The 24,281-nt window shown below is 42.9% G+C and overlaps 1 protein-coding gene across 6 annotated transcripts in view; it reads left to right on the top strand.

Moving 5' to 3' along the window:
- myo9ab (myosin IXAb) overlaps positions 1 to 24,281 on the top strand; it is a 220,952-nt gene that overhangs the window by 159,505 nt on the left and 37,166 nt on the right. For all 6 annotated transcript variants that reach the window (XM_065022697.1, XM_065022695.1, XM_065022694.1 and 3 more), the window contains exons 13-24: positions 4,122 to 4,263; positions 7,094 to 7,289; positions 12,523 to 12,639; positions 15,544 to 15,619; positions 15,830 to 15,967; positions 16,239 to 16,278; positions 17,215 to 17,337; positions 17,721 to 17,801; positions 18,094 to 18,204; positions 19,463 to 19,585; positions 19,809 to 19,958; positions 20,627 to 20,934. In XM_065022697.1, coding sequence (XP_064878769.1) covers positions 4,122 to 4,263; positions 7,094 to 7,289; positions 12,523 to 12,639; positions 15,544 to 15,619; positions 15,830 to 15,967; positions 16,239 to 16,278; positions 17,215 to 17,337; positions 17,721 to 17,801; positions 18,094 to 18,204; positions 19,463 to 19,585; positions 19,809 to 19,958; positions 20,627 to 20,934 — 1,605 coding nt within the window. The remainder of the gene's footprint in view (positions 1 to 4,121; positions 4,264 to 7,093; positions 7,290 to 12,522; positions 12,640 to 15,543; positions 15,620 to 15,829; positions 15,968 to 16,238; positions 16,279 to 17,214; positions 17,338 to 17,720; positions 17,802 to 18,093; positions 18,205 to 19,462; positions 19,586 to 19,808; positions 19,959 to 20,626; positions 20,935 to 24,281) is intronic.

Below are 24,281 nucleotides of genomic sequence, written 5' to 3'. Positions count from 1 at the left end.
TTTTCAAAAAGAAATTGCATACAGTATAGCTCAGTGTTTGTATTATTTATTTTATACAGTCTTTTATTGCCAATAAATTTTGACCTGACTGTATGTCAAACGTCTTTAGAACAAAGCCAATATAAAACCAAGTTGTTTACATTGATGGACCTACACATTTATAGTGACCTTAGTCTCCCTACTTAGTCGTCCCGCAGATTGCAGACGAGATGAGGAATAAAACAGGCTCTCTTCATTACTAGCGAAATTCTTGATTGATTACAGCTTTAGCCAGGCTAACATAAGCACATAAAAATGATACGCATTCATACGTTTGCCTTTTTGGGACACATGTACGCTTTCATTCGCCCTTTTTAAAAGCCTCTCTCTCACACAGGCCACTTCACAATACCATCTCAATCCCACATAAATTAAAGTCAGCCATGCACACAAAAACACACAGGACCACCATGACTGTATTAGCCATGCTAAGCTAGCTAACCTAGCTATTAGCGCTGCTAACCACTTAGCTCTGAACACTCATCTGGATGTAATAACAAGTGGATGAATGAGTGTGGGGACTGCTTTCCCAGAGCCACAAGGTCAAAGAGGGATCTTTTTCCCCCTCTTAAAGGCCTCCCTCCCGGGCCCCTCACGTGATTTATTTCATCATACGGAGGAACGCGATGGTAATCATTATGAAGCAGCCCAGAACCCACTTAAGATTTCATAATTTATAGTTAAGAGACCGCAAGCTAGCTGAAGCAATCAGACTCTCTCAAGGATAGCATTTGCTTCCAGGGGCCCTACTACAGGTTAGTCCATTTATAACGGTCCAGTGACGCGTTCTCTGACCCCAAGGGGAGCCAGGATGTGTCATAGCCTCCAAGGCATGTTTTAGTGTATGGTGTGTAGTTTACTTTAATAAGGAAGCATGCTACTTTGTACAGAGCAGAGGAGTCCCATAGCATGCTTTAGCTAAAGGGCGAAAGTTTGCGACAATGTGTATGATAGAAAAAGCTGACACCAATTTACCCCGGTATACCATAGGCTTATAATGTTTGGTATACAGTTCCCAACATATTTATTTGGATAGTAAAGCTAAAACCGTTAATTTGCTTTCGAGTTCAAATGTTTCATATGAAGCGACAGAACAGAATGTCACCTTTTTTATTTGAGGGTATTTTCATACATATTTGTTTTACTGTTTAGAAATGAAAGCACTTTATGTACTGTATCTAGTCCCCCCATTTTTAAGGTGTCATAAGTATTTGGAAAGATCACACACAAAGGTCATACCCCCAAGACATGCTAACTTCTCACCATTACCAATGATAGGGGAGGTTAGCATTTTTTGGGGGGGGTGTATGATATTTATGCCTCCAACGTTCTCACTCATCATTATTCACGATTCATTAATGATTATCCATTATCAGGGTGGTATCCACATTAATCTAGAAGTAGTCAGAAACATTTTGTTCTTATTTAATAAAAGTGACTCGAAAATGACACTACTTTTTTTTTACCATTCATTTTTTGGGGGGCACAACATAATCTGAAACACAAAACAAACTGCAAATGTATTCAACAAGTTGGTAGAGTCACAAGCTTGATGTAGTCATTGCATGCTAGGAATATGGCAGCAAATACTACACTTTTGACTACTTTAATACACATACAGTGCATTTCAAAAGTATTCAGACCCTTCACCTTTTCCACATGTTACCTTACAGCCTTATTCTAAAATTTATTAAATAAAATATTTCCCTCATCAATCTACACACAATATCCCATAAGGGCAAAGTGAAAACAGGTTTTTAGATTTTTTTTTTGCTAATTTATTTAAAAATTAAAAAACAGAAATACCGTATTTAGATAAGTATTCAGACCCATCGCTATGAGACTCGAAATTGAGCTCAGGTGCATCCTGTTTCCATTGATGATCCTTGAAATGTTTCTACAACTTGATTGGAGTCAATCTGTGGTAAATTTGATTGATTGGACATTATTTGGAGGCACACACCTGTCTATATAAGGTCCCACTGTTGACAGTGCATGTCAGAAGGAGGTCAAAGGAATTGTCCTTAGAGCTCCGAGACATGATTGTGTCGAGGCACAGATCTGGGAAAGGGTGCCAAAACATTCCTGCAGCATTGGCCTCCATCATTCTTAAATGGAAGAAGTTTGGAACCACCAAGACTCTTCTTAGAGCTGGCCGCCCGGGCAAACTGAGCAATCGAGAGAGAGAAGGGCCTTGGTCTGGGAGTTGACCAAGAACCCAATGGTCACTCTGACAGAGCTCCAGAGTTCCTCTGTGAAAATGTGAGAACCTTCCAGAAGGACAACCATCTCTACAACACTCTACCAATCAGGCCTTTATGGTAGAGTGGCCAGACAAAGCCACTCCTCAGTAAAAGGCACACGACCGCCCTAAAAGACTCTTGAGAAACAAGATTCACTGGTCTGAGGAAACCAAAATTGAACTCTTTGGCTTGAGCGCCAAACAGCACGTCTGGAGGAAACCTGGCACTATCCCTACGGTGAAGCATTGTGGTGGCAGCATCATGCTGTGGAGATATTTTTCAGCGGCAGTTACTGGTAGACTAGTCAGGATCGAGGGAAAGATGAACAGAGAAAAAGATAGAGTTCCTTGATGAAAATCTGCTCCAGAGTGTTTAGGACCTCAGGCGGGAGTGGCTTCGGGACAAGTCTCTGAATGTCCTTGAGTGGCCCAGCTAGAGGCTGGACTTGAACTTGATCGAACATCTCTGGGAAGACTTGAAAATAGCTGTGCAGCGACGCTCCCCATCCAACCTGACAGAGCTTGAGAGGATCTGCAGAGAAGAACGGGAGAATCTCCCCCAAATACAGGTCTGCCAAGCTTGTAGTGTCATACCCAAGATGACTCAAGGCTGTAATCGCTGCCAAAGGTGCTTCAACAAAGTACTGAGTAAAAGGGAAGGAATACTTATGAAAATTTGAATACATTTTAGAATAAGGCTGTAACATAACAAAATGTGCAAAAAGGTCAATGGGTCTGAATACTTTCCGAATGCACTGTATAAGTGTATTTGTACAAATACTTACAACACCTTCAAATGGGTGGATTTCATTTGAGCTGGAACAGGTCTGGCACCTCTCCGTTTTTTGGACTGTTGCTCCGGAGCCTTTATGGCCGGATCCGATATCTCTTGTGGCATCTAAAACCATTTTCACTTTTTGCAACGTGTAAACATTTGAATAAAAGCGATCAACGTTCATTTGAGTGGCCTTCTCTGTTAATTCTCCTGCACACCCCAAAAAAACAATGTGAAAAAGTTGGTTTTCAGCCTGGGCCTGTTATTCTAAGAGTTGATTTTGGTTGGGCCGGTCCGGGCTTATGGTTTGCGCAACATTGTAACCTATGTTTTAGATCAACGCGTGGTCGTGGCTGTGCGACAAGCACGCCTGTATCTCTAACAGAACTTGACCGGCGTGATAGACATGAGCCTGCAACTCTCATCTCTCCAGCGTTGCACTCTCCAACGTTGTAAAATTATGTAGAATTGCATGAAATTCGTTTATAGTAGGCCATATTTGTATTAGATCCTAGGCTACCGACACATTTCCCCATGTGGGTAACTCCTGCAAGCGCCTCTACTCTCCTGCTCTATGCCACTATGCAAATGCATTGCTTTCATTTGTAAATGTTTAAACATATGTATGGAAATACCCTCGAATAAAAGGTCACATTCTGTTACTGTCACCTCATTTGAAACGTTTGATTTCAAATCCAAAATGCTGGAGCATAGAGCCAAATTAAATGTTTTAGCTTCACTGTCCAAAGGAGGGTCGTCCAAATAAATATGTAGGGGAGTAGTGTAGCTTGAGATTTGTGTCAGGTTTCATAGGACTTTGTCATGCATTTGTTTCTTGTGAATTCTGAGAGGAAGACCGAGACGTCTAAAGATAATATGTTGCCTGTCAGTAAATACCCTGGTCCCAACTCTGTGTTGTCATGCATGACCACAGGAGTTAGCAAGGCAGCACAAACTGATCTGGAACCAGGCTAGTCAGATCTCAAACCCTTGGTATCCCATCCTACAGTCCTTATATTAATGAATTAACCCTTTTAAATTACCCCCCCTCGTTTGTTCCTTTAGTTTTCCCCAGGCCTCTAACCAGACCCTGCTGGACAAGTTCAAGCGGCAGCACGAGGGGAACAGCTACATCGAGTTCCCCGCAGTCATGGAGCCGGCCTTCATCATCCACCACTACGCCGGCAAGGTCAAATACGGGGTCAAGGTAAGGACTACTGACGTGATTTCATGATGGCAACATGTGTCCTTAGATCAGTGTACTCACCTGTCGACAACACAACATTCTCAACAACAGATCATGCCACATGTCAGCCTGGCTTTGTTAACTGTTGATTGCCCTTGACACAAGCCTAAATGTGCTCCTGGACCTCTAATAAAACCAATGAAATATTCTGTGCCAGAAAAAGTGTAACTAGGTGTGTACTTCCCTTGAGAGAAAATCAAGCCCAAATTCTCAGCAAAAGAGAAATGCATTCAGCAAATTCCCTGCAAAAAAAATGCATTCAGTTATGAATGACACTGGTATTTGCCCTGGCCTTGCACCATTCTTCCATTCTTTGAGTCATTTGTCAGACTTCTCAAACATGCACTTAGTGTACAAAACATTAGGAACACCTGCTCTTTAAATCCCGGTGAAAGCAATGATCCGTTAATGATGTCACTTGTTAAATCCACCTCACTCAGTTTAGATGAAGGGCAGAAGACAGGTTAAGAAGGATTTCTAATCCTTTAGACAATTGAGTGAATGGGCAAGACAAACGATTTCAGTGCCTTTTGAACGGGGTATGGTAGTAGGTGCCAGGCGCACCAGTTTGAGTGTATCAAGAATTGCAACGCTGCTGGGTTTTTCCTGCTCGACAGTTTTCCTGCGCGACAGTGTGTGTATCAAGAATGGTCCACCACCCAAAGGACATCTAGCGAACCTGACACAACTGTTGGACGCATTGGAATCAACATGGGCCAGCATCTCCGTGGAACGCCATCTACAACTTGTGGAGTCCATGCCCTGACGAATTGAGGCCGTTTCGAGGGAACTCTATATTAGGAGGGTGTTCTTAATGTTTTGTACGCTCAGTGTAGACCGTAGGTATAGTTACAGAAAGGAAACCAGTCCTCTTGTTGTGACCTGTTTTGCAATTTGAATCAGATTCACTGCCCAGTTCCCTGCTGTGTTTCGATAAAAAGCTTTATATATGCTGGAGGGGTGATATTTGTTATCATATTGTATATAGGCCCACCCATAACTCTCACATATCAGTTGACAGCTACCCAGCATGTATGCATTAAACGTGTTAGTAATATGGTTGATAATGAACACAGCTGGTACATGAGAAGCCATGAGTGTAAAAAAAACACCAGTGGAGGGAGAGAGTACATGGAATTGTGCATGTGTGGAGGGAGAGAGTACATGGAATTGTGCATGTGTGGAGGGAGAGAGTACATGGAATTGTGCATGTGTGGAGGGAGAGAGTACATGGAATTGTACATGTGTGGAGGGAGAGAGTACATGGAATTGTGCATGTGTGGAGGGAGAGAGTACATGGAATTGTGCATGTGTGGAGGGAGAGAGTACATGGAATTGTGCATGTGTGGAGGGAGAGAGTACATGGAATTGTGCATGTGTGGAGGGAGAGAGTACATGGAATTGTGCATCTGTGGAGGGAGAGAGTACATGGAATTGTGCATGTGTGGAGGGAGAGAGTACATGGAATTGTGCATGTGTGGAGGGAGAGAGTACATGGAATTGTACATGTGTGGAGGGAGAGAGTACATGGAATTGTGCATGTGTGGAGGGAGAGAGTACATGGAATTGTACATGTGTGGAGGGAGAGAGTACATGGAATTGTGCATCTGTGGAGGGAGAGAGTACATGGAATTGTGCATGTGTGGAGGGAGAGAGTACATGGAATTGTGCATGTGTGGAGGGAGAGAGTACATGGAATTGTGCATGTGTGGAGGGAGAGAGTACATGGAATTGTACATGTGTGGAGGGAGAGAGTACATGGAATTGTACATGTGTGGAGGGAGAGAGTACATGGAATTGTGCATGTGTGGAGGGAGAGAGTACATGGAATTGTGCATGTGTGGAGGGAGAGAGTACATGGAATTGTGCATGTGTGGAGGGAGAGAGTACATGGAATTGTGCATGTGTGGAGGGAGAGAGTACATGGAATTGTGCATGTGTGGAGGGAGAGAGTACATGGAATTGTACATCTGTGGAGGGAGAGAGTACATGGAATTGTGCATGTGTGGAGGGAGAGAGTACATGGAATTGTGCATGTGTGGAGGGAGAGAGTACATGGAATTGTGCATGTGTGGAGGGAGAGAGTACATGGAATTGTGCATGTGTGGAGGGAGAGAGTACATGGAATTGTGCATGTGTGTGCGACGTCAGTGCTATTAAACAAATGTCTTTCCTTTCCCACCGCAGTGTTGTTTTGCATTCTTAAGTAAAGGGCATAGTATTCTCTTGCACAATGATCTGAAATATGAAACAAATCGTATTTACGTTATCGATGTTCTCTCCTTAAAGGCCCAGTGCAGGCAAACACTTGATTTTCTTATGTTTTATATATTTCTACACAATGAGGTTTGGAATAATACTGTGAAAATGATGATAATGCCCTTTTCGTGTTCAGAGCCGTTTGAACAAGGACACATTTGCACTCGGTTTTGGTTTCGAGCTCATAAGTGAGCCATGATATAGTCATTACCACATTCGTGTCATAGGTCTTACACAAAGTGTAGCTGATTATGTTGCCAAATCCTTGCCAGTTCAATCCACCTTAGAGCCATCCCCTCCATTTGGTTTTAGTCGGTTCATAGATTTACTGTAGTAGCTCATAGATTTACAATTAGTAGAATGAACACCCAAGTGTTCAATTAATAGACGCTTACCATTAACAGTTTTTCTTGAAATTCTTTGTTTGTACTGGCAATTCTGCTGCTAAAGTATGGTGTAGCTTATGTCTATTATCTGTATATCTATAGTTGATCTAGTTGATAGATCTGTATACCTCCCCCCCCCAATGCAGGACTTCAGGGAGAAGAACACGGACCACATGCGTCCGGACATCGTGGCCCTGTTGAAGAGCAGTAAGAACGCCTTCATTTGTGGCCTGATGGGCATTGACCCCGTGGCCACCTTCCGCTGGGCCGTGCTCAGAGCCTACTTCAGAGCCATGGTGGCCTTCAGGGAGGCCGGGAAGAGACACACCGACAAAAAGACTGGTGAGACTAGGGCTGTTACAGTGACCGTATTACTGCCACACCTGGGGGGGGTCACAAGTCGTGACGGCAGTCAAATTCCACGTGACCGTTTAGTCACAGTAATTAGGCTTCTCCAAGCTCTGACGCTGCTGATGGTCATTAGTAGGCTACCAAACTTGCTAACGGCCTGGTGCTCAGCACTCTATTGTTCCTCTAATCACACTGGCATCACTGCAAATGTGATCAAAAATCTAATCGAAACACTTCATGAGTGCCCATGAGCTCATGTTGCGCAATATTTTTTATAGGCTATGCAACTGCGTGAGAAAAGAGTTTTGATGGCCTCTTAAAAAGAGGAGGATCCCATCAGCTTTCTATAGGCTAGGCCTACTATATTTATTTATCAACTTTCCTAATATTACGCACCAGTGTTGATTTTAGCATGTAAATATTGGTGGGGCAAACAACAAAACATTGGGATGCATGGCAGCAAAGCCACTACACAACACTAAACAGTACATTAATTGCACTATAACTGTGACAAATGGTGCCCACAAACTTTTTGGGCCTAAATAAAGCTGTCCCAACTGCAGAGCTTTCTTTTCAGCACCGTGGAGTGAATCCTTACCTCTGCTACACCTGGTTATCAGCAGAACCTTGTCTGGCAGTGAAACAGTTGATTCAGCCTCGTTTTACTGCCTTTTAAAAAGATGGCTGATATGGCCCACTTGCTTAAACAAATGTGGTTTCTACTGACAGTTGAGATGTACATACTATGGAATAAGGGGAGCGGATAAGAGGCTAACCGTAATTTTGATTAATGAGCGAGCTAGCGACAGAATTCAGAACATGGGCCGTTCTTACAGTATTCTCCCTGTACACCAAGTCAGAATCGTAGGATAAATAAAGGGGAGCATATAAGTAGGAAATGAAAGCTCTTACAATATTCAATGATTACGTTTCTCTAAAACAGGCTATAGGCTACATGTGCATCACCAAGTCAGAACAGTAGGCTAAATTATGAGGGGGAAAGGGAAATTATTAGGGTGAGCTACTATGGGCTACTAACAACTTACTACACAACATACACTTAGTATTGCTTTCTTAGCTACAGTATACATGTCTCCCTGGCATATTACATAATTTATGCAGAAGCATACAATACTTTTTTGGACTCACCTCACAGGAAGGTGGTGCGGCGGTCCTTCTTGTGGTCAAATTTTGTCATCAAAGTCTGGCATTCTCGGGATTTATGGTGCTTTCAAGATAACTGGAAACTCAGAAGAATAAAAGGTTGAATCATGACATCAGTGATCTTCAGTCCGGAGCGCAGCGATACGCCATCCCATCTGGTTTGGGCTTAGTGGGACTATCATTTGTTTTTCAACAGGACAATGACCCAACACACCTCCAGGCTGTGTAATGGCTATTTGACCAAGGAGGAGAGCGATTGAGTGCGGCATCAGATGACCTGGCCTCCACAATCCCCCGACCTCAACCCAAATTGAGATGGTTTGGGATGAGTTGGACCACAGAGTGAAGGAAAAGCAGCCAAGTGCTCAGCATATGTGGGTACTCCTTCAAGATTGTTGGTAAAGCATTCCAGGTGAAGCTGGTTGAGAGAATTCCAAGCGTGTGCAAAACTGTCATCAAGGCAAAGGGTGGCTATTTGAAGAATCTTAAATGTAAAATATATTTTGATATGTTTAACACTTTTTTGGTTACTACATGATTCCATATGTGTTATTTCATAGTTTTGATGTCTTCACTATTATTCTACAATGTAGATTATAGTAAAAATAAAGAAAAACCCTTAGTGTTCTGAAACTTTTGACTGGTGGTGTATTTTATCAAATGTCTTTAGTGGAACCTGAATCTCTGGAAGACCAGTTAAAGGGTCAGGCATATATAATCGCATGTCATCCACATAGAGTGAAACTTTATGCTGTAAGCCCCCTCTTCAAGTATCTTTGGTGTTATTACATATTGCTATGGCTAAAGGCTCAACTGCGATTGCAAACAGCTGAGGGCATAGAGCACAACCCTGTCTTGTCCCACGTTAAAGTTGGAAATAGAATGAAAGGATATTATTTGTGCGCACTGTAGCTATAGTGGAGGAGTAAAGGACTTTTATCCAGGCCATAAAACTGGGACCGTATCCAAATTGTTTGAGAGTATAAAATATATAATCAAACCACCCAATCAAATGCCTTATCATCATCAAGTGATAACAATATCTCTGGAGTGTCAGATGAAAAGGAATTATTAAGTATATTATAAAGAAATCAAATGTTGACAAAATGTTACTTTTTTATGAAACCAGTTTGATCTGTAGATATAAGGGAGGGAAGGACTGACTCAAAACGTCATGAAATCATCTTAGAAAGTATCTTTACATCGCAATTCAGTAAGAAATTGGCGTATATGAACCAAACTCAATGTCTCATTGCTGAGGGTAAAGAGTTTGAGGGGAATGATTCCTCAAATATGGAAAGCAAGAGAGGAGAGAGTAGATCTGAGAATTTTATTTGTAAATTCCCCTAGGCGTTGAATATTGGACTTCCTTAATCTTGCGCTATTCAAAATAATTTGGTCCCTTGGGCGACAGTACACAATTCATTACATCACCACCTAGTATTAGGTGTTGTGTGTCCATATTTGAGGCTCAATTCAGTCTTATGTAGCAACATTTGAAATTGTGTTTTTTTACATTGGATAAAAGTAAAGACGCAGAGCTCGAAAATAGTATATCATACACTACAGTTGAGGAACAATGGGAAAGTAATTCTGCATTGAAAGTTGATCAACTTGTAACTCCACTTTTGAGAAAATGGCCTTTGAATGTTTTGGTACACCCACTGGAGAGCTCTTTTTTTGTCTACACTCATTCGGCATCGTTCACACCCTCTTAAGCTATAGACCCGCCCATAAACTCAGAGCGTTGTCAGATTGTCCGTTCGTAAATTCAGAGAGTTTCGCTCTAGGGGAGTTCAGAGCACACACTGGACGCTCTGGCCGAGAAATAGAGTTCACCAGAGCGTTCTGTCCTAACAACAGCAGATAAGCACCCAAGCTAAATGGCTAACTTTGAATAGCTTGCTAGCTATTTCCAGACACAAATGAGAGAACAGCTCACTGACCATTTTAATTCACCCTAGCAGAGCTGGTTAGGTTGTTTTTATGTTATCCATGGAGATGTAATCCAGAGACGGGTGTTTTCTCCATTTCATTAGCAATCATACTCTAATTCCAAGGATTTCAAAACTCGATCTCTCACATGTCCAGCCCACTCATTATCTCAGCCAATCATGGCTAGCAGGAATATTACTGCCTTTTTCTGTGACTAAACCAACTAGGCCCATATTTGAACCCTTTTATTAGTATTTACAGATGGCAGACAAGTTTGTTAATAAGGCACATGAATGTTCACATGTTTCCGAAGGCATTTCTGCCCCAAAACACGTGTCGATTTTTTTTTTTACGTTTACGTTCAGATGGCTATTCGTGATGCACGACATACGCCTAGTTTCCTGACACGAGTCACATTTGGAAATCAAGAAAATGTCATTTGTGAACAATGAACTGTTATCCCAATTTATTGCATGAATGTAAGCCAAGATAACAGGTGTATTATACAGGCTTCCTGCAACATTAATGAAGCGGCCTGCCGAGTCTGCCTCTACCCTTGACACTACGAACAGTATGTTTTTCCTAATTAAAATGGCTGCTCCTCTAGTTTTAAAATGAAAATTGGAATGATATGATTGACTTATCCACCCTCCTTTTAAACGAAAGTGGTCGAAATTGCGGAGATGTGTCTCCTAAAGAAAGGTGATATCTACTTTAAAGTGATTTAAATGAGAAAGAACCCTTTTACGTTTCACTGGGTGATTTAAAGATGTAACATTCCAGCTAGCAAAAGTGACCGAGTAACCAGCTCTCCCTCTCATGATATTAGGTCAAGCCATGTAAAGTCAGGTGGGAAAAGGATAGATCAAATCAAATGTATTTATATAGCCCTTCGTACATCAGCTGATATCTCAGTGCTGTACAGAAACCCAGGCTAAAACCCCAAACAGCAAGCAATGCAGGTGTAGAAGCAAATGTGCGCACTATTATTTTTTTCTTCATACTATCAAATACTATAAAATAATGCCACGGATTTCTAAGCAAATCTTGTCTGCTAAATGAACTAGTGTAGCCCACAGCCATTAAGGCATAACCAGATCAGCACCTAACATAAGGACGACTCACGAGTATGCTATTCTGTTCTTCTGAAATGGACTACATTTTCTTCATATCATGTTTCTTTAGACCTGTCTAAAATAAATCATGGATTTATTGTGAAGGTGTAGGCTCTATAAAATGGATTTATTAGACTGTAGAAAATGTAATGTTCCAAAGGTCTGCATCAGTGGCTCGTAGCTAATTAGCGGTCAATTACCGAGACCGGCAGTTATTTGCTTGATAATCACTAGCTGACAAAATGTCATGACCGCCACAGCCCTAGGTGAGACCATAGACTGCTCGAGTACATAAACATTAACACATACATGTATGTGTATACACTCAGTCAAACACACACACACACACACACACACACTCTTGGACGTACACTCTCCCAGACACACACACACACTCACCCCTCTTCCACAGTGATAGAGTGCACATACTGAGGCTTTTTGTGATACGAGTTATCTCCCTTCCGAGCCACCACAGTACAGTATGTTTCCCTCAGTGGGCTGTCAGAAATAGCAACTGATCAAATGTTACTTTTCTCCAGGGCATTTCTCTCAATGTGTTTCTCCTGATCGTTCTCCGCCATTAGACTAGCTTGATTTCACAACCCCTGAACGAAAGTCTATTCCATTATTCATCGCCATGGAGACCGCCCCCTGGTTTCGGGGATGTTCAAGTATGCATTTTTATACCCATGTATAAACACTGGCAAGGCAACATCCTGGAGGTTGATAGTTTTAGGGGGACAAACCTGACCAGTGATGATGCATGGGCTGCTACTTTCCCCCCTGATTATAACTGAACTTCCACATTAGGCTTCATCTCCAGCCATTTACGTGACAGTCAAACATTTTGCAAACTTAACACATACTATTTCTTCCTCTTATTTCTCCCTGTCTATTCCTCTCCTCCCTCTTTCGCTCCCTCTCCCTCTTTTTGTTTCTGTCTCTCACCTCTGTCTCCTCTCTCTCTTTTTCTTTCTTTCTTTCTTTTTCTTTCTTTCTTTCTTTTGCAGGGAATGACGCTGCTGTACCATGTGTCGTCAAGAGCGTGGACAGCTTCAGCTTCCTCCACCACCCTGTGCACCAGAGGAGCCTGGAGATCCTGCAGAGATGCAAAGATGAGAAATACAGTAAGAAACTCCAAGTCCCACAATCCTCTCTGCTGCCCAACTCACTTTTCCTGGGCTTACAAATAAAGAAGGGGTCAATTAGCTTGTTTTGAATTAACTTGTTCTCCCTCAATTAAAGGCCCACTCTGATATTTACAGTGTTTTTTATAATTTAACATGTAACTAATGTGTTTGTATTTGGGGAGGCAGCGTAGCCTAGTAACCGGAAGGTTGCAAGATCGAATCCCTGAGCTGACAAATCAAATCAAATTTTATTTGTCACATACACATGGTTAGCAGATGTTAATGCTAGTGTAGCGAAATGGTTGTGCTTCTAGTTCCGACAATGCAGTAATAACCAACGAGTAATCTAGCTAACAATTCCAAAACTACTACCTTATACACATAAGTTTAAAGGGATAAAGAATATGTACATAAAGATATATGAATGAGTGATGGTACACTCATTCATATATCTGTCGTTCTGCCCCTGAACAAGGATGTTAACAAGGCTGTTAACCCACAACTCAAATGTGAAATCCATTAATGGAATTCATTGCCCTTGACAATCAACTGTTCTCTGTCGTGGGTGATGTTGGCTTTCGCTGACTGGTCGAGCAACGGTACACACTACCAAGTGCGCTATTTTTCAGATGTTGCCCTACCGGAGTTACACAGTAAGAGCATTACTGCTATTAGCTTCTTGACATACATACTGTGGAACGCCGTTTGGGTCTTTGCGTGTCAAAAATGATACAGTAACACTGTCAAAGCTGTACAAAAAACAAGCAAACACCAGCCACAAACGATGTGTTTACAATACTCCGTTGGTAATAAAGCATAATTAGTTCAACTGCAACTTCTGGGGTAGCTAGCACCAATACAACCAGCCTGAAAACAATGACCAGTAGGAACTGCAGTCATTTTCATTATTCTTAGCAATGATTTAGGATTTATTGTGAGTAAGTATTAGCTAGGTTGCCAGTTGCTGTTCTCCTATTGAAATTGAACTTCAGTTCATGAAAATAAATCGCTAGCCAGCTACTTAACCCTGTTGCCCAAAGCTAACATTATAAGCAGCCAGCTAGCTTCATCTGGCTAGTGAGGCTAAACCGGCACTAGCCACAATAAGGATTAGGCACAATAGTGGAATTTGCGCGTTGCCTTCAAAATAAAAGCATGTCATTGACAGTGATGCAAATTAATACAAATAGTAGAATTATTCCATACTTTTATTTTGAAGGCTAACCGCAAAGTCTACTATTGTGGCTAATTCTTAGCTTCACATCAATGGGACCGACCACCATTAATCAAATAAAAACTGTTTTATAAATTAGGGTTATTTTAGATGACACCTAGCTATATAGTTAGCTAGCTAACTATAGCAACTGAAACAGATTGTCGTGTTATTTGAAGTGTATCTTTTTTGACACGCAAAGACCCAAATGGCGTTCCATAGAAATCCTGGTTAAGAATGAAACGACTGAACAAATTAACAACGAAACAGCACAGCAAGTAAGTGAAATAAATAGGTTTTGATTATGTTTTACTGGTAATGGGGACATATGTAAATGCCAACAAAATTACTTTTTGGTCAGTGTGTGTGGTGTAACCTTTATTTAACTAGGCAAGTCAGTTAAGAACAAATTCTTATATACAATTGGCCCGGGTGACGCTGGGCCAATTGTGTGCCACCCTATGGGACTCCCAATCACGGCCGGATGTGATACAGCCTGGATTCGAATCAGGGACTGTAGTGACGCCTCTTGCTCTGAGATGCAGTGCCTTAGACCGCTGTGTCCATGTATGTGTGTGTTAACTATTTAACTTCAAACTTATAAGGCTGCTAACATTTTAAATATTGGTTATCGATATCAGGTATTTTGGCAAGGAAAATATTGGATATCGGTATCGGCCAAAAATGTAATATCTGTGCATCACTAGTAATAATAAACAGGTCTGCAACAATTTTTGGCCTCGACGAGAAATTGCATTGCTATTACTAATAACTCATTGGAAATCAGACTTGGATCCTCTTACTTCAGAAGGCCCTGTTGTGCCATTTGCCCTGTAATAGTGATGGTAATGAGGCTGTTTGTCATGCATGACCACTCCCACACATATACACTGAAATAGACCTCATGGCAGTGTGTTTAATAAGCACTGTGAGTTACGGTTTCCTCCTTCCTCTGTTGTTCCATTTTCCTCCGTCCTCAGGGGCTTCGCTGCCGGTTCAGAGACAGACTGACAATAGCCTGGACCCTGTCGTGTGTGTGTGTGTGTCATAGCACTTTCATGATGGACACACAAATCAAACTGAATCCAATGCGCAACAGCCTCAGTCTCTTAAATGGATCAACCCTGAGGGAAATGTTTCCAGTGTACAGGACAATGGACAGTTAAAGAATTCAGTGAGCTTCCAAGCCTCCAAACCATGCAGCTTGTCTCAAATGTTCAATGTTAAATACAATTACGCCTCAGGCCCGTGGGAATATCTCTCTCATTCCCCATTATCTGGCCTTTTTAAAGCAAGGCAGGGAGATACCTGCTGGGAAATCAGTCCATTAAGAGAGATGAGAGTTGAGACGGGAGGGAGGGAGCGCTCATATCTGTCCTCATCAGCCTTTGGCCTTTGGGGGAAGGGGGGTTGTAGCGGTGGCTGATCACTGTTTAGAAAATGAGGGTCTGGCAGTGCGGTGCCTTTTAATCACAAACGCATGCATCTTGCCTGATAATGGCCCAATGTGAATTAAGCAATACGTTAACCAATGATACGGACTGACTAGACAGACGTTCATTGTATGCATGTTTTTTTTGGTGATGAGACGACATGTCCCTCCTTAAAGGTTTATACAATTGACACATCCTCTCACTCTCTCTCTCTTTCTCGCTCTCCCTCCTCCCTTACATCGCGGTCTCGTACAGGTATCGCTAGAAAGAATCCCCGGACCCCCTTGTCAGACATCCATGGCACCAACACACTGAACGAGAAATCCGGCAGGTATGGACCTGGCTGTCACACTGTTTTATGGACACTCAGAGCAATGAGCTGTTCTGCTTTCAGTGTGTGATTGTTGAGTATATGCTACAGCAATTAGCAATTTCTCTCTCTCTCTCTCTCTCTCTCTCTCTCTCTCTCTCTCTCTCTCTCTCTCTCTCTCTCTCTCTGTGTCTCTGTCTGTCTCTGTGTCTCTGTCTCTCTTTCCTCTAGGGATGGTTATGGTGTGGGCTGTAACGGGCGTAGCTCCATACAGGGTCGTCTGTCTTCCTCAGGCTCGGAGTTCGATGACGGCGTCTTCGTCAACTCCACTAGCAGCAAGCTCCTGGAGAGAGCACAGGGCATCCTCATGTGAGTATGACTACAAAGTCGGACCACGCACACACTCAAACGTTGATCAGCCGGTGTTCAATCCCACGCTCAATATGTGTTCATACAAAATGATTCTCCTGGGGAGAGCACAGGGGCATCCTCATGTGAACATGATCCGTCTGACCATCATCCATGCAGCTCGCACCACGGTCAGCAACCGTGGTCAGGCAGTGGTCAATCCATGGTCAATGTGTGTTTATGCTGTATGTTCATTCTGTAATATATCTGACAACCAATCTCTCTCCCACAGGCGGAACAAAAACTATAAGTCCAAGCCCTGCCTACCGAAGGTAAGGGCCTTACAAAGATGTGGTCATTTTCCACCGTGAATGTACAAGTGAGAATTTCTCTATGGCTTCAACATGATATACATATGAAAGGCCAATAGTGAATTAATGGATAACAGCTGGGGTATTCAACCTGGGGTCTGCAAAAATATATATATTTTTAATTACATGGGGGGTTGGACAAATATCACTAGCAACAACAGAATAAACAAATGTTTTATTTATAATGACAACGTTATTTCTCAATTCCTAATATTGAGCAAATTACACTCATTGGAGCTAATTACACTCACTGAGGTATCTAACATAGGCTTTGAAAAAGCACCCGCAAGTAGCAGACGCAGTATTATTCTGGCCAACACATGGCTATCCTTTGTTTAACAAGCTAAATAGTTCTTATTAGCGGAAGGTTTCTAGCTAATAGGCCATGTTTGAGTTTCTTCCTTCAATTATGTGGGAAGGTCATAAAAATGAAAGAAGAAAAAAATCTACCAAATCGATTCATTTTTTAAAATGTTGACAATCCTATTTCTCCTTTCCATTATCATTCACCTGATGATAAGACAAGAAATGATATGATGGGGGGGGGTTGTCGGTTTGCCTGAACGTGGGTACATGGGCAAGAAAAAGTTGAAGACCCCTTGATTACAGCACTGCAGTGAAATGACAGAGCTGAAAGCTGAAATCCGTTTGCCATATTACAACAACAAAGACGTTACCAAGCAACAAACGCAGATTTATTTTCTCCGACATCATTGCACCCTCAATAGAACAGGGCACTATGTACTGCAACTTTTATTTTTGATTTTTTTCACCGTGATGCTGGATACCCTTCTCCTCCATTTTATCGAAACAAAAACAGTAACAAATGTCATAAAATGTCATAAAATGTGATACTCATCTGACCGTGTTCTTATGGCGGTTCCTCTCTCTGTGCAGCACCTGCTGGATGTGAAGTCTCTGAGGTACCTGAGCAGTGTGACCCTCCACGACCGCATCACCAAGTCCCTCCTCCACCTGCACAAGAAGAAGAAACCGCCCAGCATCAGCGCCCAGTTCCAGGTAAGACTCCATTTCCTTCTCGCCCTCTCGTGACAGACTCTGTCGTTCAGAATTTCAGCCCTTAAAACCAATGCCCAATTCCAACACTCAGCTTCTACATATTCCCGAGGCACTTTGTGTAGTACTTAAAGAATTGGGCAGGTGTCACAAAAATGTCACAGAAATGACCTCAGATCTGCATCAAGTGTCGGGGCAAGAGGTTGATTTGGAATTGGACAGGAATTGACTGTAATAGATAACATGAGCTTTTATAATGCCAGGTTTATGCAATGTATTATGAGATGTTCATTACGAGATGTCAATATGATGGGATGCTAATGATTATTGTGCTAATGAATTGCTGTGCTAATAAGCTAATGCCAATTGTCTCTTGCTGTGTGAAGGCCTCCCTGAACAAGCTGATGGAGACCCTGGGTCATTCGGAGCCCTACTTTGTCAAGTGTATCCGCTCCAATGCAGAGAAGGTGTGTTCAAGCTACTGTAGTTACAGCTACTTCAGTTTGGTTAGATGCTAATGTAACTACTGTAACTACTGACAAGCTCCAGCGAACAATACAACCACTGAACAAACCAATGTCTGGTAATTGCATAGCCCGTTATAGCCAATTATACAATGTGTTACTGTTATTGTGCGATCTAAATCTCTCTTTCTCTATTGTACCTCTCTCCCCTTCTTCTTTCGTGGCTTTATTTCTGTCTCCTTCATTCTCTCTCTCTCTCTCTCTGCTATCTCGCTGCTCTCTCTCTCTCTCTCAGCTCCCACTGCGTTTCAACGATGCCCTGGTGCTCAGGCAGCTGAGGTACACAGGCATGCTGGAGACGGTCCGCATCCGCCAATCAGGATACTCCATCAAATACACCTTCCTGGTAAGCCCTCGCCAACCAATCAGGATACAGCACTGTCATGGGGCACAGAATTAGCAGAACAACTCAAATCCAAAATCAAATTTATTTACATAGCCCTTTTTACTTCAGCTGATACCTCAAAGTGCTGTACAGAAACCCAGCCTAAAACTCCAAACAGCAAGCAATGCAGGTGTAGAAGCATGGTGGCTAGGAAAAACTCCCTAGAAAAGGCCAAAACCTAGGAAGAAACCTAGAGAGGAACCAGGCTATGAGGGGTGGCCAGTCCTCTTCTGGCTATGCCGGGTGGAGATTATAACAGAACATGGCCAAGATGTTCAAATGTTCATAAATGACCAGCATGGTCAAAAAATAATAATCACAGTAGTTGTCGAGGGTGCAGCAAGTCAGCACCTCAGGAGTAAATGTCAGTTGGCTTTTCATAGCCGATCATTGAGAGTATCTCTACCAATCCTGCTGTACTTAGAGAGTTGAAAACAACAGGTCTGGGACAGGTAGCACGTCTCCTGAACAGGTCAGGATTCCATAGCCGCAGGCAGAACAGTTGAAACTGGAGCAGCAGCACGGCCAGGTGGACAGGGGACAGCAAGGAGTCATCATGCCAGGTAGTCCTGAGGCATGGTCCTAGGGCTCAGGTCCTCCGAGAGAAAGAGAGAATTAGAGCAAACTTAAATTCACACAGGACACCGGATAAGACAGGAGAAGTACTCCAGATATAACAAACTGACCCTAGCCCCTCGACACAAACTACTGCAGCATAAATACTGGAGGCTGAGACAGGAGGGGTCAGGAGACACTGTGGCCCCCGGACAGGGCCAAACAGGAAGGATATAACCCCACCCACTTTGCCAAAGCACAGCCCCCACACCACTAGAGGGATATCTTCAACCACCAACTTAGCATCCTGAGACAAGGCCGAGTATAGCCCAGAATTATCTCCGCCACGGCGCCAACCCAGACAGGAAGATCATAATGCGCACACCAGATACACAATACTGTGTATTACCTGCCTTAGTTGAATGCACTGGCTGCCTTTAGCTCTAGGTAAGAGTATCTGCGAAATGACTTAAATGTGAAAACTTCTGATCAATGGTCGTCAGTCTCATCATCCAGAGTCTCAATGAGCTGCACGTAGACGTAGTGATGTCACATCCGCGCACTTGTAATGTAGTCAGTCTTATTAACAGCATGTAACTTTTATCCCTCTGAGGTCACTATTGACATGCTGTCTTTAACGTTGTCTTTCGTCTCGTCTTTGCAGGACTTTGTGCGTCACTTCCGTGTGCTGTTACCAGACAGAACTAGACCAACCAAGTCTGGCATCCGGGAGTTCTTTCGTCAGGTCCACCTAGCTCCTGCTGGGTATCAAGTGGGCAACACAATGGTACGCACTCTGGGGATGTACCTTTTTTTCTTCTTTATTTGTCTCTCTTTTTCTTTCTCTCTCTCTTTCGCCATCTTTCTCTCACTTTGATACACGCTCGCGTTGCAGCCGTTCTGTTCCTATTGAATTTCCCTGGCTGTGGGTGGGTCTGGTCATTTGTGGGTGTATATAGTCACTGACACCCCCCCCCCCCCCCTCCCCCGGGTCTCTCTCTGTACTGCAGGTGTTCTTGCGGGAGGCAGAGCGGCAGCGGCTGCAGGCCCTGCTCCACACGGAGGTGCTGCGGTGCATCGTCACGCTGCAGCGCCGCTTTCGAGCCCGGCTGGAGAGGAAACACTTCATCAGGATGCGACAGGCCACTGATGTCATCCAGGTGAGATGACGAAGTCAGGGCACCGCACCAAGTCCAGGGTTGTGTTCATTAGGGCACGCCATAGTAACATTTTGTTCAGCAGAACACAAAATTAGCATTTCTTATTGGACAAGTTTAGGTAGTCCCTTCCTGAATGAACACGACCCCGTTACTGTAATGGCATAACAGACTAAATAAAGCATGTGTACACAACTTCCCCGCACAGCAAGTTTAACACAAACTTTTTTAGCCGATTTATAGTAGTTCCATTCTACATGACCCACAGACGTATAAAATTGGTCGTAACCAGTTTAGGTTATTGCGTAACTCTGGAGATGAAGTAGAACATCTTTTTGGAGTTGTGTAATGACTCAGTCCTGAGAATCTCTGTACTTCTCTTCATGCTCCGTCTATAAGAAGGAGGGGGAAATTGCATAAATAAATGAGAAACGCGGGGCTTTTCTGGAAGCCATCTTGTTTATGGAAGAGATACTTGGCAACAAGAAGAGACTCAGTCTGCTGCCCTAATCATTGTCAGATTGAACAAAAAACTAACTGAATCCGTATTTCTTACCTCGAAAGGATTCTCCGCACTGCTCCAAAAGCTCACATGCAATTCATTCTAACTTAATGCAACGATATCACCCCAGTCAATTAATTCATATTTCTTCATTCTCTCCTTTCCATAGAGGTGGTGGCGGGGCTGCCTGCTCAGACAGTCGGAGGCGGCAGTGGACCCAGCCGTCCAGGAGGAGGCAGCAGTGTGCCTGCAGGCAGCATGGAAGGGCTACAGGGAGCGCAGGCTGTTCCTGCAGTGGCAGGACTCTGCCCTGATAATACAGAGGAGCTGGAGAAACATCAGCCGGCGCAGGGTTCTGGCAGCCATTACGGTGCAGACAGCTTGGCGGGCCTACAGAGAGAGAGCCCACAATTGTAGGACACACAGTGCCGCGACACTGCTACAGGCAACAGTTAGGGGCTACCTGGCACGCCTAAGGTAATGAGGAGTGACAAACTTTTCTATTTTATGAAAGGTACAGGTAACTGCCAAAAATAATGGAAACACTTGAGTAAATGAGGGATACAAAGTACACTACATGACCAAAAGTATGTGGACACCTGCTCGTCGAACATCCCTTTCCAAATCATGGGCATTAATATGGAGTTGTTCCCTCCCTTTGCTGCTACAACCTCTTACGGCTGTTAACGGGATCGATATGACAAGAGCCTGTGAAAGTGCAGGGCGCCAAATTCAAACAACAGAAATCTCATAATTAGAATTCCTCAAACATTAGAAGTATTTTACACCATTTTAAAGATACACTTCTTGTTAATCCCACCACAGTGTCCGATTTCAAATAGACTTTACGACGAAAGCACCACATACGATTATGTTAGGTGCTATTCACAGAAAAACAGACATTTTTCCAGCCACAGAGAGCAGTCACAAAAAGCAGAAATAGAGATAAAATGAATCACTAACCTTTGATGATCTTCATCAGATGACACTCATAGGACTTCATGTTACACAATACATGTATGTTTTGTTCGATAAAGTTCATATTTATATAAAAAAATCTCAGTATTTTTTGGTGCGTTATGTTCAGTAGTTCCAAAAACATCTGGTGATTTTGCAGAGAGCCACGTCAATTTACAGAAATACTTATATACTTATTATAAATGTTGATGAAAATACAAGTGTTATACATGGAACTTTAGATAAACTTCTCCTTAATGCAACCACTGTGTCAGATTTCAAAAAAGCTTTACCAAAAAAGCACACCATGCAATAATCTGAGTACAGCGCTCAGAGACCAAAACAAGCCAAACAGATATCTGCCATGTTATGTAGTCAAAAGAAGCCAGAAATAGCATTATAAATATTCACTTACCTTTGATCTTCATCAGAATGCACTCCCAGGAATCCCAGTTCCACAATAAATGTTTGATTTGTTCGATAAAGTTCATCATTTATGTCCAAATACCTCCTTTTGTTGGCGCGTTTAGTACACAATCCAAATTCATGACACCTGAGCAGACAGTCAAAATGTTCCGTTACAGTCCGTAGAAACATGTCAAACGAAGTATAGAATCAATCTTTAAGATGTTTTTAACATAAATCTTCAATAATGTTCCAACCGGAGAATTCCTTTGTCTGTAGAAAAGCAATGGAACAGAGCTCACTCTCATGTGAGAGAGCGCGAGATTGAGCTTGTGGCACTCTGCCAGATCACTGACTCATTCCCCTCTCATTCCCCCCTCCTTCACAGTAGAAGCATCAAACAAGGTTCTCAAGACTGTTGACATCTAGTGGAAGCCTTAGGAAGTGCAATATGACAATTTCACACTGTATATTCAATAGGGAATGAGTTGAAAACCAACAAGCCTCAGATTTCCCACTTCCTGTTTGGATTTTTTTCTCAGGTTTTTGCCTGCCATATGAGTTCTGTTATACTCACAGACATCATTCAAACCGTTTTAGAAACGTGAGAGTGTTTTCTATCCAAATATACCAATAATATGCTAATCTTAGCTTCTGGGACTGAGTAGCAGGCAGTTTACCCTGGGCACCTCTGGGCACCTTATTCATCCAAGCTACTCAATACTGCCCTCAGCCATAAGAAGATAACAGCCTCCACTCTTCTGGGAAGGCTTTCCACTAGATGTTAGAACATTGCTGCGGGAACTTCCTTCCATTCAACCACAAGAGCATTAGCGAGGTCGGGCACTTATGTTTGGAGATTAGGTCTGGCATGCAGTCGGCGTTCCAATTAATCCCAAAGGTGTTCGATGGGGTTGAGGTCAGGGCTTTGTGCAGGCCAGTCAAGTTCTTCCACACCGATCTCCACAAAACATTTCTGTGTGGACCTCGCTTTGTTCACCGGAGCGCTGTCATGCTGAAACAGGAAAGGTCCTTCCCCAAACTGTTGCCACAGAGTTGGAAGCACAGAATCATATAGAATGTCATTGTACTCTGTAGCGTTAATATTTACCTTTACTGGAACTAAGGAGCCTAGCCCCAACCATGAAAAACAGCCCCAGACCACTATTCCTCCTCCACCAAATATTACAGTTGGCACTATGCAATGGGGCAGGTAGCATTCACCTGGCACCTGCCAAACTCAGATTCATCTGTAGGACTGCCAGATGGTGACTCTAGAAAGTTGAGTTAAGTTCAATGTTGTGCTTCTCTGCGCGAGGGTGATATTTCTTCTGCACGGTAGTCAAATCAAATTAAATTGTTTTTGTCACATGCCCCGAATACAGTGATGTTTACTTACAAGCCCTTAACCAACAATACAGTTTTAAGAAAAATGTGTTAGGTAAAAAAATGATAAGAAATAAAAATGACAAATAGTTCAAGAGCAGCAGTAAAATAACAATAGCGAGGCTATTTACAGGGGTATTAGTACAGACTCAATGTGCGTGGGCACATGTTAGTCGAGGTAGTTGAGGTAATATGTACATGTAGGTAGAGTTAAACTGACTATGCATAGATAATAACCAGAGACTAGCAGCAGCATAAAAGAGGGGGGGGGCTATGCAAATAGTCTGGGTGGCCATTTTTATTAGCTGTTCAGGAGACTTATGGCTTGGGGTAGAAGCTGTTAAGAAGCCTTTTGGATCTAGACTTGTTGCTCCGGTACTGCTTGCCGTGCGGTAGCAGAGAGAACAGTCTATGACTATGGTGGCTGGAGTCTTTGACAATTCTTAGGGCCTTCCTTTGACACTGCCTGGTATAGAGGTCCTGGATGGCAGGAAGCTTGGCCCCGGTGATGTACCTGGCCGTACCTGGCCTACCCTCTGTAGTGCCTTGCGATTGGAGGCCGAGCGGTTGCCATACCAGGCAGTGATGCAACCAGTCAGGATGCTCTCGATGGTGCAAGTCCCGGGGGAGCTTAGAGGAAACATTGCATAGGGTCATGTATAAAAATACCCAGTTGCCCATTATTTTGGCTACCATGGCTAGAGAGCTCAATGACTTTGAAAGAGGGATCTCAAAGGAGCATAGGGCATTTAAAGTGTGTGTGTGTGTGTCAGTCACCAGATCTCAACACAATTGAGCGGTGCCTGAGGCAGTATCTTCCACCACCTTCAACAAAACACTAAATTACAGAATTTCTCCTGGAAGAATGGTGTCACATCCCTCCAATAGAGTTCCAGACACTATAGAATATATATCAAGGCACTTCTGGTGGCTCGAGGTGGCCCAACCCCTATTAAGACACTTTATCTGGGTGTTTCCTGTATAGAAAGATGGACAATAAGGATTCATAGGCTGGATTTTGCTCAAACCTAGTTCTCAAACACCTGATTCATATAGTTTGTTCAAGAAAACACAAG

The sequence above is a fragment of the Oncorhynchus nerka genome, linkage group LG9a (assembly GCF_034236695.1).
Source record: "Oncorhynchus nerka isolate Pitt River linkage group LG9a, Oner_Uvic_2.0, whole genome shotgun sequence".
Classification (NCBI taxonomy): domain Eukaryota; kingdom Metazoa; phylum Chordata; class Actinopteri; order Salmoniformes; family Salmonidae; genus Oncorhynchus; species Oncorhynchus nerka.
The sequence above is the reverse complement of the archived record's forward strand: the minus strand, read 5'-3'. Positions and strand labels throughout refer to the sequence as shown.